This window comes from Rana temporaria (assembly GCF_905171775.1).
Source record: "Rana temporaria chromosome 13 unlocalized genomic scaffold, aRanTem1.1 chr13a, whole genome shotgun sequence".
Lineage (NCBI taxonomy): Eukaryota > Metazoa > Chordata > Amphibia > Anura > Ranidae > Rana > Rana temporaria.
The window spans coordinates 40,297-59,992 of NW_024404494.1; the positions used below are offsets into that span (position 1 = coordinate 40,297).

At 45.4% G+C, this 19,696-nt stretch overlaps 1 protein-coding gene across 1 annotated transcript; it reads right to left on the reverse strand.

The window, feature by feature from the left end:
• Positions 1 to 631: 631 nt before the first annotated feature.
• LOC120921991 (alpha-1-antitrypsin-like) lies at positions 632 to 15,543 on the reverse strand. The gene is made up of 6 exons (XM_040334519.1): positions 15,397 to 15,543; positions 11,204 to 11,764; positions 9,627 to 9,897; positions 7,463 to 7,562; positions 3,497 to 3,580; positions 632 to 879 (listed from the first exon to the last, which is right to left on the reverse strand). The coding sequence occupies exons 2-6, from the start codon at positions 11,655 to 11,657 to the stop codon at positions 691 to 693; spliced, it is 1,098 nt and encodes a 365-aa protein (XP_040190453.1). The 5' UTR covers positions 11,658 to 11,764; positions 15,397 to 15,543; the 3' UTR covers positions 632 to 690.
• Positions 15,544 to 19,696: the final 4,153 nt, after the last annotated feature.

Consider the following 19,696-nt stretch of genomic DNA (forward strand, 5'->3'; position numbering starts at 1 on the left):
ACGCTCACGTCTAAAGCAATGACGATTTGCGGCGTAATTTCGAGGCATGCGCACTGGGATTTTTTCACGAACGGCGTAAAATACGCTGGGTCACCATTGATTTAAATAAAACACGCCCACATCATCCCCATTTGAATTAGGCGGGCTTACGCCGCACAACATACGTTACACCGCCTAACTAAGGGCGCAAGGGCGTAAGCAAGGGCGCGGCGTAACGTATCTGCGATACGTTACGCCCGCAGATAGATAGACGAATCTATCTGAATCCGGTCCATTATTTTATTTTTTTCAAAAAATTGACGCTCCTTTTTTTTGTTTATAGCGCAAAAAATAATAAACACCAAGGTGATCAAATACCACCAAAAGAAAGCTCTATTTGTGGGGAAAAGACGCCAATTTTGTTTGGGAGCCACGTCGCCACGACAGCGCAAGTGTCTGTTAAAGCGACGCAGTGCCGAATCGCTAAAAGATTAGAGAATTGAAGAACGAAATTCTTCTAGCGTGCGGCCGGCACTATGTGTACATTCTACTCCGGGGGTTTGCTGGCGGTTTTCGCGGCTAGAATTTAAAAAGTAGAAAGTGGCCCTAAAGAGCGTCCAGAAAATATCGCACATCAAGGAGTCAGGAAGCGTGAGAATGAAGAATAATCTTTATTGAAGGCACAACAGTGACGTGTGCTGAGAATTATTATTATTTCTTGGGGTTTACAACTTTACCCTTGAAGAGAATAGTATCCATTTTCTGGTCAAAAATACTAAGTAAGAACGGACGATTAAAAACAAGCGGGGGAGAAGGTTTCATTGGAACGGCCTCCAATACATGGTCCTCGCCGGCCTCCGTCTTCTTCTCATCCACATTTATCTTGGCTTTGCACTGAGCCTGCAGAGGAGGAACAACATCACAATAATGTCCGGTTTACATGTCAAGACAAACTTTGTCTTTAAAAAAAAAAACATTAAAAACATATTCAGTATATATCTGCAATATGTATACAACCCCCCCCCCCCCCCCCCCGTGTTTTCTGTCTCTAACCTGTTCCCGCCCACGCTATACCGAAAAACGGCCACAATGCCGTCCATGTATTCCTGTTCTATGCTTCAACCTCTATTGCATCTTTTCTTGTATGGAGGGATAACCAGGGCGGGGCCCAGCTTAAAGTGGGGGTTCACCCTAAAATACAACTTTGTACCATGCCATCCAGCATACTAGGGTGAGCTACAGTATGCCTTTGATTATTTTTTTTGTGCTGTACTCACAGTTTAATCCATTAGTTTCGTTTCAGACTCCCCGCGGGGAGTAGGCGTTCCTATGAAGAGGGGAACATGATTGACGGCCGGCTATGGCGCGTCACGCTTCCCGAAAATAGCCGGAGTAGGACTCAGCTCTTCGCAGCGCTATAGCCGGCCGTCAATCATGTTCCCCTCTTCATAGGAACGCCTACTCCCCGCGGGGAGTCTGAAACAAAACTAACTAATTAAACTGTGAGTACAGCCCAAAAAAATAAAATAAAGGCATACTGTAGCTCACGCTAGTATGCTGGATGGCATGGTAGACAACAAATTTTTTTTTTTTAGGGTGAACCCCCGCTTTAATGAAAATATAACAGATATGATATTATAGCAGACCGATATAAAATTGTGATCAAAATGATGAGACGGTTGAATGAGAATTTTAAATCTTTTATTGTTTATGAAAGAGTAACTGATAATAAATATAAAGAAGATGTTATGCTTAACTACACAACGACCAGCCGCCGCAGTTCTACGGCGGCAGGTCGGCACTCCTGCGCGAGAGCATGTAGTATAACGTCGGCTTTTCTAGCGGCCACTAGGGGCCCCGCTCGCTCCTGACTTCCGCGCGCGTGCCCGGCGGTCGCGATCACCGCCGGGCACCTGCGATCGTTTGTTACAGAGCAGGGACCGGGAGCTGTGTGTGTAAACACACAGGGGTGGATTCAGCAAGTAATTACGCCTGCGTATCCATAGATACGCAGCGTAATTGCTAAGTAGCGCCGGCGTATCGACTTTCTGTATTCAGAAAGCTCGATACGCCGACTGTAGCCCAAGATACCACTGGCATAAGGCTCTTATGCCGTCGTATCTTAGGCTGCATTCTGACGCTGGCCGCTAGGTGGCGTTCCCGTAGTGGTCAGCGTAGAGTATGCAAATTGCGAGGCGCACCCAATGGTAAGTATACACGTCGTTCCCGCGTCGCGATTTTTGAAATTTACGTCATTTGCGCAAGGACGTCATTTGCTTCGACGTGAACGTAAATGGCGTCCTCCTCTGCCTCTCAGACCCCCCTCCTCTGCCTCTCAGACTCCTTTCCTCTGCCTCTCAGACCCCCCTCCTCTGCCTCTCTGACCCCTCTCCTCTTCCTCTCAGACCCCTCTCCTCTGCCTCTCAGACCCCCCTCCTCTGCCTCTCAGACCCCCCTCCTCTGCCTCTCAGACCCCCCTCCTCTGCCTCTCAGACCCCTCTCCTCTGCCTCTCAGACCCCCCTCCTCTGCCTCTCAGACCCCCCTCCTCTGCCTCTCAGACCCCTCTCCTCTGCCCCTCAGACCCCTCTCCTCTGCCTCTCAGACACCCCTCCTCTGCCTCTCAGACCCCCCCTCCTCTGCCTCTCAGACCCCTCTCCTCTGCCTCTCAGACCCCTCTCCTCTGCCTCTCAGACCCCTCTCCTCTGCCTCTCAGACCCCCCCTCCCCTGCCTCTCAGACAGGGGACGGGTGCCAATTGATATGCTGAATCTGAAGACAGCTGACAATGGCAAGTGACACGCTGACACAAGTGACACATTGTAAAGTAGGTGCGTAAATTGGGGCTTGTAGGGGCCCCATAGCATTACTTTGCCCAGGGGCCCATAATGCTATTAAGATGGCCCTGCCCAGAGGCAGGTCGTCCAACAGAGCCTTAACAAACCAATTGGGGATCCGATGACCAGAGTACTGACAGGTATGTTTGCTGTCATCTGGTGACCGATGCAGAAAACTACTTGGAGGATTTGCTCCATTTGTCTACCTAGCTCAGTTATTGAATAGGCCCGTGATAGGGGCCCTAGAGCCAGGCCTATAAACAGGCCTGTTTCTCCTAGAAACCCTAAGTGACGTCTCGGCTGCCAGGCTTATAGAAACGAGTCTGTCCGGGGACACTTTGCCCACTCAATTGAAGTGGGAACGAGTTACAAGTTGGTACTATTCAGAGCAGTACTGACTGCTCCATTTTATATCCAGGCCTGATACTGCAAAGTTCTTCCTCTCTCTCTATTCATCAACTTTGTCCTTCCCAATTGATGTTGATGTTGGCCGTGTTGGCCTGGAAAATAAAGCATTGGAAAAACCTTTATTCACTGTCTGGACCTTCGCTCACTACCTCTGTTCTCACAACTACACCCCTAGACACCGCCAGGGTAACTTAATAGGCCGATCCCAAAATCAACCAGCGGCTCCTTCGGGGTGAGCGCTACACAATGAATAGGAATGGACGGTTATTATTCACCTCGGTAGGAATGTCCTTCAACACCGCAGTCCCAGCCGCCGCTGTCCCCTCCTCATCTACAGTTATCTTAACTCTGTGATGAACCTGCAGAGGAGAAACACCAAATGAACATCTAGTTTATCTGTCAATTACGTGTTTTTCTTCAAGTGTATTTTTGTGAGAAAAAAAATGCAGTTCACACAGGATCTCACAAAAGTAAGTACACCCCTCACATTTTTGTAAATATTTTCTTGTATCTTTTCATGTGACAACACTGAAGAAATGACACTTTGTATCTACAATGTTGTGTAGTGAGTGTACAGCTTGTATAACAAATAACTCAACACACAGCCATTAATGTCTAAACCGCTGGCAACAAAAGTGAGTATACCCCCAAGTGAAAATGTCCAAATTGGGCCCAAAGTGTCAATATTTTGTGTGGCCACCATTATTTTCCAGCACTGCCTTAACCCTCTTGGGCATGGAGGTCACCAGAGCGTCACAGGTTGTCACTGGAGTCCTCTTCCCCTCCTCCATGACGACATCACGAAGCTGGTGGATCTAAGAGACCTTGCGCTCCTCCCCCTTCCACCTTGAGGAGTCCCGCAGATGCTAAATAGGGTTTAGGTCTAAAGACATACTTGGCCAGTCCATCACCTTTACCCTCAGCTTCTTTAGCAAGGCAGTGGTCATCTTGGAGGTGTGTTTGGGGTCGTTATCATGTTGGAATACTCCCCTGCGGCCTAGTCTCTGAAGGGCGGGGATCATGCTCTGATTCAGCATGTCACAGTACATGTCGGCATTCATGGCCCCCTCAATGATCTGTAGCCCCCCCAGTGCCGGCAGCACTCATGCAGCCCCAGACCATGACACTCCCCCCACCATGCCTGACTGTAGACAAGACACACTTGTCTTTGTCCTCCTCACCTGGTCCCTCCCCCCCACACACGCCTGACACCATCTGACACCAAATACCTTTATCTTGTCTCATCAGACCACAGGACGTGGTTCCAGTAATCCATGTCCTTAGTCTGCTTGTCTTCAGCAAACTGATTGTGGACTTTCTTGTGCATCATCTTTAGATGATTTAGTATGGAATGTTGGTGCAGCAGGAAAGACAGCACAGGAAGTTAGGAGCTCACTGGATTTCAGTCAGGATCGATGGTTATTTTTCCATTCTTGCAGAAAGAATAAAACATAAGGAATGTGCATGTGTTGTAGACATGTACTGAATATGTCTTTATTTTTTACACACATGGGGCTAGATTCAGAGAGACTTAGGCGGGCGTAGCGCATCGCATATACGGTACGCCGCCGTAACTTTGGGCACAAGTCCTGTATTCAGAAAGATTTTGCGCCCGAAGTTACGGCGGTGTAGCGTATATGGGCCGGCGTAAGCCCGCCTAATTCAAAATAGGCTGGTAGGGGGCGTGTTGTATGCTAATTACTAGTGACCCCACGTATTTGACACTTCTAAGGAACGGCGCATGCGCCGTCCGTGAAAGTATCCCAGTGCGCATGCTCGAAATCACGCTGCAAATAGTCAATGCTTTTGACGTGAACGTAACTTACGCCCAGCCCCATTCACGGACGACTTACGCAAACGACGGAAAATTCGACGCTGTCCCGACGTTCATACCTAACATTGCCTGCGCCTCATATAGCAGGGGTAACTTTACGCCGGTCCGACGGTTTACGCAAACGACGTATATCGATACACCGGGCACAACTACGTTTGTGAATCGGTGTATCTAGCTCATTACCATATTCGACGTGTAAATCTACGGAAGCGCCACCTAGCGGCCAGGGACATCACTGGACCCTCTTGATTCAGAGAGAATTGCCCTGGCGCAGCGTATCAGAGATACGCTACGCCGCCGTATCTTACCTGGCGGGAATTTCGAATCCAGGAAGATTTTGCGCCGTAAGTTACGGCGGCGTAGTGTACTTCTCAGGGCGTATTTCAAATTGGGCGGGTAGGGGGCGTGATTCATTTAAATGAAGCATGTCCCCGCGCCGCTTGAACTGCACATGCTCCGTTTTGAAATTTCCCGCCGTGCTTTGCGCGAAATGACATAATTTTTTGAACTTCGACGTGAGTTACGTCCTTTCCTATTCACGGACGACTTATGCAAAAAAAAAAAATTAAAATTCGACGCGGGAACGACGGCCATACTTTAACATGGCAAGTCTATCTATACGCCACGAAATAGCACTACATGCCGGAAAAAGCCAACTAGAGACGACGTAAGAGAATGCGACGGCCGCGCGTACCTTCGTGGATCGCCGGAAAAAGCTAATTAGCATACCCGACGCGGAAAATGATGCGAACTCCACCCAGCGGGCGCCGAAGTATTGCACCTACGATCCGAAGGCGTACGCCTGTCGGATCGAAGCCAGAAGCCGTCGTATCTTGGTTTGAGGATTCAAACTAAAGATACAACGCGGGAAATTTTAAAGTACGCCGGAGTATCAGCAGATACGCCGGCGTACTCTCACTGTGAATCTGGCCCTCTTATGTCTAAAATCATGTCCACTAGGGGCATAGGATGACTGAGAAATGATATCTTGGACTACCTGAGATGGGATTATTATGTAATTATTATCTACAATATTTTCCAGGATATCTGCGAGAACTATTTGCTGGTTGTTGATTCTGAACTCAAAAGGGTTGGTTGTAAGAGTAACTCATTCATAGATGCTAATGCCCACACCTCCAGCCATCTCTCTGTTCTCTGTGCTAATTGACCCTGCTACTGTGTGAAGATGCCCTGTGTTTACACTTATGATAATGTGTATTGTATAGCAGATGAGAGGAGACGGGATGTCTACCTTGAAAGGTCATATCTCACTGATTAGTTAATTAGCTCATGTTAATTTATGTTCTGGTTACCTCCTCTTTAAACTGTATATAAGGTTGCATTATTGGTTCTATTAAACACTCCGGCCCGGATTCAGCAAAGAATTACGCTGGCGTATCCATAGATACGCCGCGTAAATTCAAAGCTGCGCCGGCGTATCTACTTTCTGTATTCAGAAAGGTAGATACGCCGACATTAGCCTAAGATCCGACTGGTGTAATTCTATTACGCAGTCGTATCTTAGGGTGCATTCTGATGCTGGCCGCTAAGTACCGCTTCTGTTGTTTTCGGCGTAGAATATGCAAATTACCTAGTTACGTCGATTCACGAACGTACGTGCGCCCAGCGGTAGTTTTTTACGTAATTTGCGTAAGGCTTTTTCGGCCTAACGTTGCTCCTGCTATTAGGTGGCGCAGCCAATGTTAAGTATGGACGTCGTTCCCGCTTCGAAATTTGAATTTATTACGTCGTTTGCGTAAGTCGTTCGCGAATAGGGCTGGACAATGACAATGACAATGACAATTGCGTCAGAATTTCGAGCATGCGCACTGGGATTTTTCACGAACGGCGCATGCGCCGTTCATAAAAAATGTAAGATACGCGGGGTCAACCTAATTTAAATAAAACACGCCCCCCTCAACATCATTTGAATGACGCGCGCTTACGCCGGCCCCAATTTACGCTACGCCGCCGTAAGTTAGGAGGCAAGTGCTTTGTGAATACAGCACTTGCCTCTCAAACTTACGTCGGCACAGTGTAAATACGATACGCTGTGTCGCCGTAAGAAGCGGTGCAGCTATCTGAATCTACCCCTCCATTTTCAGCACATAAACAAGTCTCGCCTCGTTGTGTGTTGAGGGCAGCTGGAATATCCGATATCTATATCCAGACTGATAGGAAGCGGTATATGACGGAAGCACTCAATCGGAGTGTGGGACATTCTGTTACAACCAAAATCCAGAGAAAGCTCCACTCAAATCAATACTCCGGAGTCCCGCACTCTGCATACGCGTAAATCCGGGTCCCTTTTTCCAGCCATTATCACAGTGGCAGGGCCTCGCACTGTCACCATATATATTTACGTGTTACATATGAACCAAATAACTGAAGATAAAAGCAAACTTACTTTTCCCAGTTTGAGGTTGACATTGCAAGTAATCCCTGAGTAGTCAGCGGCGTCTATAGTTGAATTAATAGAAAATTTAGGAATGGAAAGTTGTATGGACCTACAAAAAAAAAAAAATGACGACATTTATATGGTCCAATACCGATAGATGCAACAAAAGACACTGGGATAAAAAGAGGCAACTCAAACCACATAGATAAATACACAATAAAAAAAAGCCTCAAGATACACCAAAAGAAAAAGAAAAAGACCCAATTTTCAGAGGTGTACATAAAAATAACACAATATTAGGCCTTACGCTGGGCGGCCCGCACAGGCAAAGCGACATACCCATATGTCGCCGTCTGTTTTCAGGTTCCGGACCTGCGGATCGGCTGTGTCCAATCACAGCCCAGAGCCCTCTGTTGTATGGAGGGGATCATCTAGGATAGGGATACAAAGCTAAGAGATCTATCAGGGAAAGCAGCATATATTACACATAGTTAGGCACATGTTTAACCCCTAGATGTTAACTCCCTCCCAGCCAGTGTCATTATTACAGTGACAGTCGGGGGCCACTGATAAGGCAGTACAACCAGCCCTCTTTGTGGGGCCGGGCCCCATCAGTTCAGAAGGGCAGCCCAAGCTGAGCAGGAGGGCCAGCTGTACTGTCTTATTGCAGACAAAAATCCTCTTTTGCCTCCCCCTGCAGGGGGATTGGTTCTAACACATGTGCCCCTTCCATCTGCGTACCGATACCGAGCATTTGCCCGAGTACTTGTACTCGGGGGAAATGCTCCAATGCCTCACCCGATACCTGGGCAGACAGGGGAGTTACAAGTCTTCTCTCCCCCGTGCTCAGTGCTGTCTTCCCCCCCGTGCTGTTGTCTTCCCCCCCCCGTGCTGATGTTTTTCCCCCATCCGTGCAGCTCTCTCACCTCCCCCTGTCCGTCCGTGCAGCTCTCTCACCTCCCCTTGTCCGTCCATGCAGTTCTCTTTTTTTTTTTTAAATAAATAAAATTTAAAAAAAAAAAAAAACACACACTGACAATCCACCCCCCCCCCCTAAAAAAAATAAAAATACTGCCACTGTCACATGACATTAAAAAAGTATCGGTAATCGGTATCGGCGAGTACTTGAAAAAAAGTATCGGTACTTGTACTCGGTCTCAAAAAAGTGTTATCGGGACAACCCTACACAATAACAATTACAAATTCCTTTAAATATAGTGCCTGTGGGGGGGTGTCCTTAGTCTGCATGTAAAGTGGCACATCTGTACCATGTATAGAACCTGCTGCAGCAAAACTGACATTTCGAAAGAAGAAAAATGCTATTTAAATTGCCGGCAATACAATACTATCGCCAGCAATAGAAAAATGTGAGAAAAAAAAGGCATGGGGGCCCCTGCAATCCATGCCAGGCCCCTTGGTTCTGGTATTGATTTTAAGGGAACTCCACGCAAACATTTTAAAAAACTGAGCTGGGTCCCCCTCAAAATCCATACCAGACCCTTATCTGAGCATGCAGTACAGCAGGCCACATGCCCTCAACATACACTGTTTGGCGTGGGGCTCCCATTAAAATACATACCAGACCCAAAGGGCCTGGTATGGATTGGGGGGGCTCGCACATTTTTAATCTACGTTTTTTTTCTTTTTTGCTTTAGAAATGTAAATTTTGCTGCAGAAGGTTCTATACATGGTACATATGACAGGCTGCTGTCGGAAAATCCGACCGTTTGTACAATCCATTGGATAATTGTTGTCGGATTTTCCGCCAATAAATGTGGGATAGCACGCTTTAAAATTGTCTGCCAACAAAAGTGTGTTGTCGGATTATCCATCGGACAAAACTCCAAAGTACAAACACGCGTGCTCAGAAGCAATGCTCACCATAACACAACAACATTAGCAGAAGTTGCCCAAAGGGTGGCGCTAAAGAGCTGAAAAAACGCGTCGTTTCGCGTTTGTCGGCCAACAATTTCTTTGCCGTTTGTATGCAATACAAGTTGACGGACAAAAGTCGAAAACTTTGTTCGCAGAAAGTCCGATCGTGTGTGTCTCTGTCCGATTTAAACTTTCAGCTGGCATGTGTCAGGTCAGAATAAGGGGACTTTCTGTGAGTGAGTGAACAGTACAACTAAAAGTTGATGTTATACATTTGCCAACCGTCTTCTTCACTTACATTTCCGTGGACAATGTCTTCCACCGTTGTACGGTCTCAGCGGACATTCCTCGCTCTACCTCGTTGATCTTGCGCCGCTCGGCCATGACGATAATCACGGATGCGTCATCCTTGTACGGAAGCTCCACCACTGTACAAGGGAGATCCGTGGCATGGCAAATGTTGAAGCGCCCCGTGAGATTCATCATTGGAACATCCACCGCTGTCTTCTCATCAACGAAGAACTTCTCAACTTTTGTATTACCTGGATGAAAAGGTTCCTTCCATTTCCCTAATGAAATAAAAAACGTAATACAAGGAAATGCAATCTCTGTGTAATGGGCAAATAATCTCCTAAAGCTACATACAAATGTTCTGCATTTTTACCTGATATTCCATCTCCTTCATAATACATCAAGTCATCCCTCTACTGCAGACAGTTGAGGTTCCTCCTCCATGTATTATGACCATTGAGATAATGTTACCCTCTTATCCCGAGTTGTCGGGTTTCCGAAAGAAGCTGAACATGCAGAGATGTGAGTCGGCTCTATACGGCGCCTGCGCTCTGCGTGTTCGGCTTCTTTCGGAAACCCCGTAACTCGTGCGCGCCTACGCAATACATGGGGGCGGGGCCTTATCCGCCGGGGGGGGGGGAACAGACGTCAGTCATCTGGGCGACCTCCCAGATGACAATCCCCCTAGGCATAGAAACGCCTACTCCCGCACGGAGAAGTAGATTGAAAAGATGGATTACAAGGTACGTAAAGCATAAAAAATAAAAAATAAATTGCGGACTGTACTTGTTACGAATATAAGGAAGTTGGTCAGATATACATGTTATTAGGGTGAACCTCCGCTTTAAGTAAAGAACAACATATCATCTAGTATATGATCATTGGCTCTAGCCAGGGCCGCCATCAGGGGGGGTACAGGCAGTACACCTGTAAGGGGCCCGGAGGTCCCCAGGGGCCTGGATGGCAACCCCCTTTAAAAAAAAAACACCCCCTTTTTTTTTTTTATAAAAAAAATATATATATTTTTTTATATATTTTTATTTTATTTTTTATTAAAGGGACAATTTTTTTTTTAGAGGTCTGGAGGCCCCCCTTTTTTTTTATTAAAAAAAAAAAAGTTTTTTTATTTATTTTTATAAATGTTTATTTTTTTATTTTTGTTTATATATATATATATATATATATATATATATATATATATATATATATATATATATATATATTTTATGAAAGGGCCCAGAGGTCCCCAGGGCCCTGGATGGCAACCCCTCCCCCTTTTTTTTAATTTTTATAAATGTTTATTTTATTTTTTATTTTATATATTTTTCTTTATTAAAGGGCCCCAAGGTTTATTTTTTTTATTTTTTTTTATTAAAGGGCCCAGAGGTCCCCAGGGCCCCAGATGGCTACCCCCCTTTTTTATATATATTTTTATTTATTTCGCGGCAGCCCCCCCCCCCCGCTCCTCAATTTCAGGCGGCGCCCCCCCCCCGGTTCTCTGCTCCAGGGGGCCCATGCCTGAAGCTGTGTAAGGGGCCCCATAATTGCTGATGGCGGCCCTGGCTCTAGCTGCTCTCTTCTTACCCTTAAACAGAACATAGTTGATCAGGACCATCTTTGTGTCTTTGGAAAGATCCTTGACAACATCCTTAATTTCGCCTTCAGTCTTACTCTTCACATAATCATTTATTTCCTTTTCAGCTCCTTTTGGGTGACGGAAGTCGACCTTCATCATTTTGTCATGGCCGTCGTTTTGTTCATCACCTTGAAAGTTCTTATGCAAGGTCAGGGAGTTGTCAATAAAGATCGCATTTCCACTTTTGCTCTGTGGTTCATTCCACCCCTGGGATTGATTGGAATAGAGCGGATGGACTTTATTTTCTGGATCGTTGTTTGGGGTCAAACTTTCCAAGATTTCCCATTTGTAAAGAGCAGATGAAATGCCTACAGGGGAGGAAAAAACATTTTTGTCTAGGGGAGCCTCGTCTTGGGAAGACACAGAGGTCGTATCCTTGAAGACACTTGTAGCAAATTCCATATTTCCTTCTACTGCTTCACTTAGGGCTTGGGCTTTCTTCGTTATGATCAGGATAAGGAAGAACACAATTAGGAGGATCTTCGAGTCTTCAGAGTATAGGGGCCTACCTACAAATAAAAACAATGTGTCACCCGCAGATAATGATGGTAATGTGTTTGTGTCAATGCCAATGTGTTAGTTGAGTCTTTGTTTTCAAACCCTGATCAAACTTAACAAGACGACTTCTATATCATCTTAAAGGTTCATTAGTAAGGTCATTAAGTTATGTAGAAAATAGGGTTGTCCCGATACCACTTTTTTAGGACCGAGTACAAGTACCAATACTTTTTTTTATGTACTCGCCAATGCCGATAATCGATACTTTTTTTTAAAAATGCAGCCATGTGTCCCCAAATGCAGCCGTGTGTCCCCAAATGCAGCCGTTTCTCCCAATGCAGCCGTGTCTCCCAATGCAGCCGTGTCTCCCAATGCAGCCGTGTCCCTAAATGCAGCCGTGTCCCTAAATGCAGCCGTGTCTCCCAATGCAGCCGTGTCTCCCAATGCAGCCGTGTCTCCCCAAATAAAGCCTTGTGTCCCCAAATGAAGCCTTGTGTCCCCAAATGCAGCCGTGTCTCCCCAAATGCAGCCGTGTCTCCCCAAATGCAGCCGTGTCTCCCAATGCAGCCGTGCCTCCCAATGCAGCCGTGTCTCCCAATGCAGCCGTGCCTCCCAATGCAGCCGTGTCTCCCAATGCAGCCGTGTCCCTAAATGCAGCCGTGTCTCCCAATGCAGCCGTGTCTCCCCAAATGAAGCCTTGTGTCCCCAAATGAAGCCTTGTGTCCCCAAATGCAGCCGTGTCCCCAAATGGAGCCGTGTCTCCCAATGCAGCCGTGCCTCCCAAAGCAGCCGTGTCTCCCAATGCAGCCGTGTCCCCAAATTCAGCTTTGTGTAGGTCTCCAGTGGCAAAGAGAAAGCCCCCGCCATCTAGCCGACCGGCGCTCGGGGAACATACCAGCTTTCATTTGAATAGCTGTGTTCCCCGCCGCGCGTCGTCATATATAGCCCCTCCCCCTTGTCCGGGCACTTTGATAGACTGATCACCAGTCCAATCCTGGGATGGGTGATCTGTCTATCAAAATGAGGGGCAGGACCCGGGTCCCCAAACACTTTTTAGGACAATATCTTGCATATAAGCCTTTAAAATTAGCACTTTAGATTTCTCCCATAGACTTTTCCAGGGTGTTCCGCGGCTTTTCGAATTTGCCGCGAACACCCCAAATTGTACGACTCGAAATCGAAGCTCATCCCTAATCACCATATACAGACTTATCGTGATTTCCCAGGACCTATTACTGGATACTATGTACCATTGATTCCAGGGATTCACGATGAGTCGCATCTATTAGGTAACACATTACTAATAATCAATATTTAATTACATTTAATTTTATTTTATTTAAATTAATTTAATTTAACCTATTTATTACACCGTACTAGTTTACTCGTTGGGTCTTTATAAAGATCGTTTTTTTTAACAGTGACCTACACACATTTACATTTATATATAAAAAGAGATTTTTTTTAAAATATTTTTATACTTCACATTTATGTTTATATTTATTTTATTTATCACATTCGCAAGAATGATATATAAGATTTGTACACATAAACAAAATATTAACATAGATGTAGATAAATGAATAAAAACAAACATAAATACGAAAATAAAAAGAAGTACAAAATGTAGGTCTTTTGATGGGTGTGTGTGTGTTTCTTAATCACGTTTGGATTCATCTGTGTTCACAGGAGATACCAGCTAATTATCTGTTAATTGGGTCTCCAATCACCATCCCACTGGTCATGTGATCAGTGGGTCAGAGTACATATTCAATATCCATTTGTTGGGTGTGTTAGCTATGATTAAGCACTGAGTTACAGTGTGAAACGCGTCAGTTTGTATCAGTTTTTTTAGCTGTGGCATGTATTTTTGTGATTTGATTTTACAACAAAAAGGAACAATTTTTTTTGGAGTGCGGCCGTCCAAAACCTTCCTTCTTATTTATGCAGAAGAGTTGGTGGAGTGGATAACAAAGCCGCCCTCATCCTCCTCATCCTCTGTCCCCCAGGGTTATACTAGTGTGCCTTCCACCGCACCGGCTCCTTGTCCATAGTCACTCCTTCCCAGGGCTGGACTTACCATTGGGCTTCACTGGGCTCAAGCCCATGGGCCCCTCCCAATAGGGGGCCCCCGGGCCCAATCACGCCAACCCCTTCCCTGTTTGCGGCAATTGCGGCAACCCCCTCCCGTAAGGCAATAGCGTTCACGGTAATTTCAGCACCCCCCCCCCCCGCTCAACAACTTCGGCCGATGGATGTAATTCTCTGCAGCTCCCAGCCCCCCCTTGCCGCTCAAGAACTTCGATGCTCCAGGGGGCCCCTTTACTGCAGCTGTGTAAGGGGCACCAAAATTACTAAAGGCGGCACTGGGAAGAGGTCGTCGGCGGATCCAGCCCCCCCCCGATCGGTCGTTCGTAACAACCCACCCCCCGCTTCTCTGCTCCAGGGGGCCCCTTTGATTATTAAGCCCAGGGGGCCCCCACCACCCTAAGTCCTGCCCTGCTCCTTCCCCAGCCCCACCATCATGCACGGAGGAGTCACCTCCGACTTTGGTCCGACTTTGATGTGAGTTGAGGTCCAAAGACCTCAAGTTTTCCTGAAATCGTGGCTGCGAAATCGCTGTAAAATCGCGTGACTTAGAAGTCACGGTAGTGTGAAAGGGGCCTTAGTGTCAGTTAGGTGTCAGATTTGTTCGCCACAATGTTGCAGTCCGGAAAAAAATAATAAATCACTGATCGCCGCCATTACTAGTAAAGAAGTCCATAAAAATATCCCGTAGTTTGTAGGTGCTATAACTTTTGCGCAAATGAATCAATATACACTTATTGGGATTTGTTTTACCAAAAACATGTAGCAGAAAGAAATTATTATTTTTTTGTTTTTATTGGATGTTTGAAAGCAGAAAGTAAAAAATATTTGTTTTTATTTTTATTTTTTTCAGAATTGTCGCTCTTTTTTTGTTTATAGCGCAAAAAATAACTAAAAACGCAGAGGTGATCAAATACCACCAAAAGAAAGCTCTATTTGTGGGGGAAAAAATTGACATTTTGTTCGGGTACAGCGTGCAATTGTCAGTTATAATAAACCCCTGAGATCTAAGTGTGTGATCCCATAGATTTCACATGTTTATGCTGGGACCTGTAGTTCTTCACTATTTGGGGGGCAGGGGGTCTCACATCTTCAGCTCTGGGGGGGGGGGGTTCATGCTGGGATCTGTAGTCCTTAACTTTGAGGAGGTCACCCCCCCCCCCCCCAAAGTAAAGGACTACCAATCCCAGCATGAACCGATGATATCTAAAGATGTGACTCCCCCAATTTTGAAACTCCCAGCATGAACCAGTGAGATCTAAGGGTGTGACCCCATAGATTTCACAGATCTATGCTGGGACCTGTAGTTCTTCACTAGTTTGGGGGGGTCACATCTTAAGCTCTGAGGGGTTCATGCTGGGACCTGTGTCAGTTTCATTCCGGGGACACTGTATTGTCCCAGAGTTAGGGTGCCCGGGACAGACCTACAGAATGCGGGACTGTCCCGGGCAATCCAGGACACGTGGTCACCCTACCCCCACTCCACATGATACCACAGTTCCCCGGGCAGCCGTCCCTCCTGCCCACCCCTTGTCCCGGCCATACCAGTACCTACCTGAAGAGCCTTCCACAGGGAGAGATCCTTCACGTCTGCAGAGCCAGAAACAAATCCTATATGTAGACACCAGAAGACCTTCCCAGAGCCTGGGAACACACCGCCCCGACGCCAGACTGAAACAACGCCTGATATTTGCGAAATCAAAAATCACATCCAATTAATAAACAATTCATCATAATTACATCTGGCAGATCCTCCTTTACCTTGATTGCCCTCTGTGTATGGAGTGCGCCAAAATATGGCAATACGTCTGATCCACAGGACTGAGAAGTATTCATGTGATCCCATCATTGTGTGTGAGAAAAGATCTCATCGTCCATAAGAAGTCGTTCATATTCACCTGTCGCTCTATTGGGGTGGAATTACTAAAATGTAAAAAAAAGACTGCAAATAGCAACTACAGCTGCACTGTATTGTGTACTATGTACAGGGCCGGATTTGCTCTCCCTGCCGCCCCAAGGCCAGGTTCCGCAATGCACCCCCTCCCTGTCAACCGAATCACCTCCCCCCCCCAAATCAACGGAGAATTGCAACCGGATGGCAGGGGCGGCATTGTTAGTTAAAATATTTTTTGTTCGTTTTTTTTACTTTTTATTTATTTGTAGCTTGTCGTTTACTTTTTTTTTTTTAATATATATAATTTTCTTATTATTTTTAATAATATTTTTCTTATTCTTTAATTTTTTATAATTTAATTTATTAATTTAATTATTATTTTTATATTTTTTTTTATTGCTATCACACAGGAGAAAACAATTCCCTGTGTGATAGTAATTGAAGGTGACAGGTTCTCTTTATTGACCCCGTCACCTTCAAAACAGGAGTCCTAGCACTGTGCTAGAACTCCTGTCACAGCTGAGATTGGAAGAGCACAGCTCACCCCTCTCACTGTGTACATCAGCGGCAGGGACAGGAGACAGGTTCGGCGGCTGGGGGGAGGACAGAGTCCTGAAGACAGAGCCAGCAGAGAGAGGTATGTGGGGGGGGGGGGGACAGACAGACTGCAGCACACATTTTACAAGTGATTTCGGCGACATTGCTGCAATCACTTGTTAACGAGTGGGCGGATTCCCCCACACTACATTTAGTCCTGCTAGAATGCAACTTGCTGCCCTTAACTGTATGTTCTGGGCGTCGGGGGACTCCATGCCACTGCCGCCCCTCCGCGCCCTGAGGCCTGGCCTCGGTGGCCCTGTGGGAAATCCGGGCCTGACTATGTACACAGCGCCGATCCTGACCTCCCTGGGGCCCTAAGCAAAATAACATGTCACATTAAAGTTGAGAAGGGGGGGGCTGCCGAAAATAACATGTCACATTAAAGTTGAGAAGAGGGGGGGCTGCCGAAAATAACATGTCACATTAAAGTTGAGAAGAGGGGGGGCTGCCGAAAATAACATGTCACATTAAAGTTGAGAAGAGGGGGGGCTGCCGAAAATAACATGTCACATTAAAGTTGAGAAGAGGGGGGGCTGCCGAAAATAACATGTCACATTAAAGTTGAGAAGAGGGGGGGCTGCCGAAAATAACATGTCACATTAAAGTTGAGAAGAGGGGGGGCTGCCGAAAATAACATGTCACATTAAAGTTGAGAAGAGGGGGGGCTGCCGAAAATAACATGTCACATTAAAGTTGAGAAGAGGGGGGGCTGCCGAAAATAACATGTCACATTAAAGTTGAGAAGAGGGGGGGCTGCCGAAAATAACATGTCACATTAAAGTTGAGAAGAGGGGGGGCTGCCGAAAATAACATGTCACATTAAAGTTGAGAAGGGGGGGGGCTGCCGAAAATAACATGTCACATTAAAGTTGAGAAGGGGGGGGGGGCTGCCGAAAATAACATGTCACATTAAAGTTGAGAAGTGGGGGGGGGGGGGCATGCGGACAGTGACATGTCACATTAAAGATTAAAGTTGAGAAGCAGGGGGAGGGGGATGTTCTGCTGTCAGAAATTACAGTACATCTTACATTAAAGTGAGAGGCAGGCGGGGCTGACTTCTTACCTCTTCTCCCATGCAGCCAGCGAGTGGAGAAGCGGGGTGAGGGGCCGAAAATGACTTCTCGCCAGGCGGGAACTCTAGTAATTGGGGGGGGGGGCCCTCCGCAGCTTTGCAGGGCTCTAAGCAGCTTGCATAGTGACCCTATAGGGAGGATCGGCCCTGTGTGTACACCACCGGAAGTATATTAGTAAAAGTACACCAGGAATGGCCTGCAGTCAGATATAGGCTACACTGGATGCAGAGTATATAGATATATACACAAAACTGTATATATATTGTAACCTGGGGGACAGGTAGTGGGTACAAAAGCTCCCTGGGATGAGCAGGCACAGATACCAAGTCCATGGGATAAGTGAAAAACAGTGGGGTGTTTATTGGTGCTATATACAAAGTCTATATACAGGTGCTGTACAGTGTGCAGAAAAAACAAACAGAACAAAAATAGTTAAACAAAAACCTAGCCTTGTCTCGGCTCTAACTATACAATATATATACACAAGCCCTCACTACCAGGCTGAACAATCCTACCGCTTGCCAGCTTCCACATAAACTGCTCCAAAAGTGTTCACCAACCTCCTTGCTCTCACAGACCAGCACTATCTGTGTTTCCCAGGCAGATCCCAGCCAATCGGGTCTCAGGACCCACATCCTGTTCGGCCCGGGAGGAGAAACAATGGCTCTGGACCTCTGGAGCCTCTGATCGCCTCCTTCCCATTCGTCTCCCGCATGGGGTGGGGGTTTGGGGGACAGCAAACCCATGCCCCCCTCAGCCCCCCTCAGCTCCCCTAATTACTTACCTGAGCCCCATCGCCCCTCCAAATATTGAGCACCAGCCATCACTAAGTATCTGGAATAAAATAAATACAATTTGAGTACACAGCCCAGTTTGTATATATGAAGATGTTCTATCTGCAGTAGACATGTGCACAGCAAAAATTTTCGTTTATTTCTGTTTCGTTTCTGTTCGTTTATCGTGATTCGTAACGAGTCGTAATTTCGTAAGACGATAGTTATCGTATTCGTACTCTTTAGTATTTTCGTAACACTCTTTTTTCCGTTTCCGTTTTTTTTTCTGTTAGTTTATTTTTCGTTGAATCGAGATTCGTATTTTCGTTATATTTTGTATTCTGCCGCGTTCGTATTTTTAAAATGATTTTATTCGTTTCTTCGTTTTTACGTTAGTTTAATTTTCGTTGTTTTGTTATTCGTATTTACATTATATTTTCCATCATGCCGCATTCGTATTTTCGTAAAGAAATATATTTTCGTTGCTTTATGATCATTCGTATTTTCATGTCTAATTTCCTTTGATTGTAAAAACTTATTTTTGTAGATTTTATTGCATTCGTAATTCTGTTAGAATACATTTTACGTTTATTCGACACACTACTCGTCGTAATTTTGTAATTTGTACTTTACTGTGATTGACTTGACTGTCTTAGCACACACACCCTGTCTAGAATGAAGTCTGACGTAGAAGAAAACTAAAATATGTCAGATATTACAAATACTAATCTAGAAATTAGATGCACTGCAGTCTAACACAGAAAAAGACACAAGGAGCCAGGAGGTAATGAGAAAGAAGCTCATTGGGGGAAGGAACAAACCTCTTCAGAGGAAAGGGACAGCGCTCAGTGGCTATTGGTCAATGTCCAGAAATATTTCAGTACCAACGAAAGCTAATTTACATTATTTTGTATTTTCGTTGTTTTCATTTCCGTTTTCCGAAGATTCGTAATTTATTTTTCGTTAGTTTTGATTTTCGTTTTTTAGTCTTTGTTCGGCATTTCGTTTTCTTTTCGGTCTTCGAATATTAGTAAGTTTGCATTTTCGTTCATTTTGTTTTTCCTAATTATTATTTTTTTTGGGTTCGGTATTTTCGTTGTTTCTATGTTTTCGTTTCTTTCATCTTTCGTATCTTCGTTGTTTTTCATATTCGTTATTTTGAAAATATCGTTATTCGTTATCAATTGTGCTAAACCATTCGTTCATTCGTATGTTAACGAATCAACTAAAATAACGAAAATTGACTGAAAACGTATTCGTAACTTAAAAAATTGCACATGCCTAATCTGCAGACCAATGTGAATGAAGACTTGTACCCAATAAAAAATGTTCTTACACACAATGATAAGAGAACACAAGGGTACGTTCCAGTTCTGGGATTCAGATCTATTGTTTTATTATGGCGCACTCCATAAACACAAGGCACTCAAGGAAACGAAAATTGTGCCAATTATAATTAATATTTCTTTACTTATTATAATTATTTTGAAAATATGAGGCGTTGTTTCACAATCC

What these genes read in the sequence shown, in the direction of transcription:
- LOC120921991 (XM_040334519.1), bottom strand. Translation starts at nt 11,657, where the DNA reads ATGGAATTTGCTACAAGTGTCTTCAAGGATACGACCTCTGTGTCTTCC. An exon ending in CAACTATGTTCTGTTTAAGG is followed by an intron (nt 9,898 to 11,203) that starts GTAAGAAGAGAG and finishes TTATTTCATTAG; the next exon opens with GGAAATGGAAGGAACCTTTT. An exon ending in TCAACCTCAAACTGGGAAAA is followed by an intron (nt 3,581 to 7,462) that starts GTAAGTTTGCTT and finishes TCTCCTCTGCAG; the next exon opens with GTTCATCACAGAGTTAAGAT.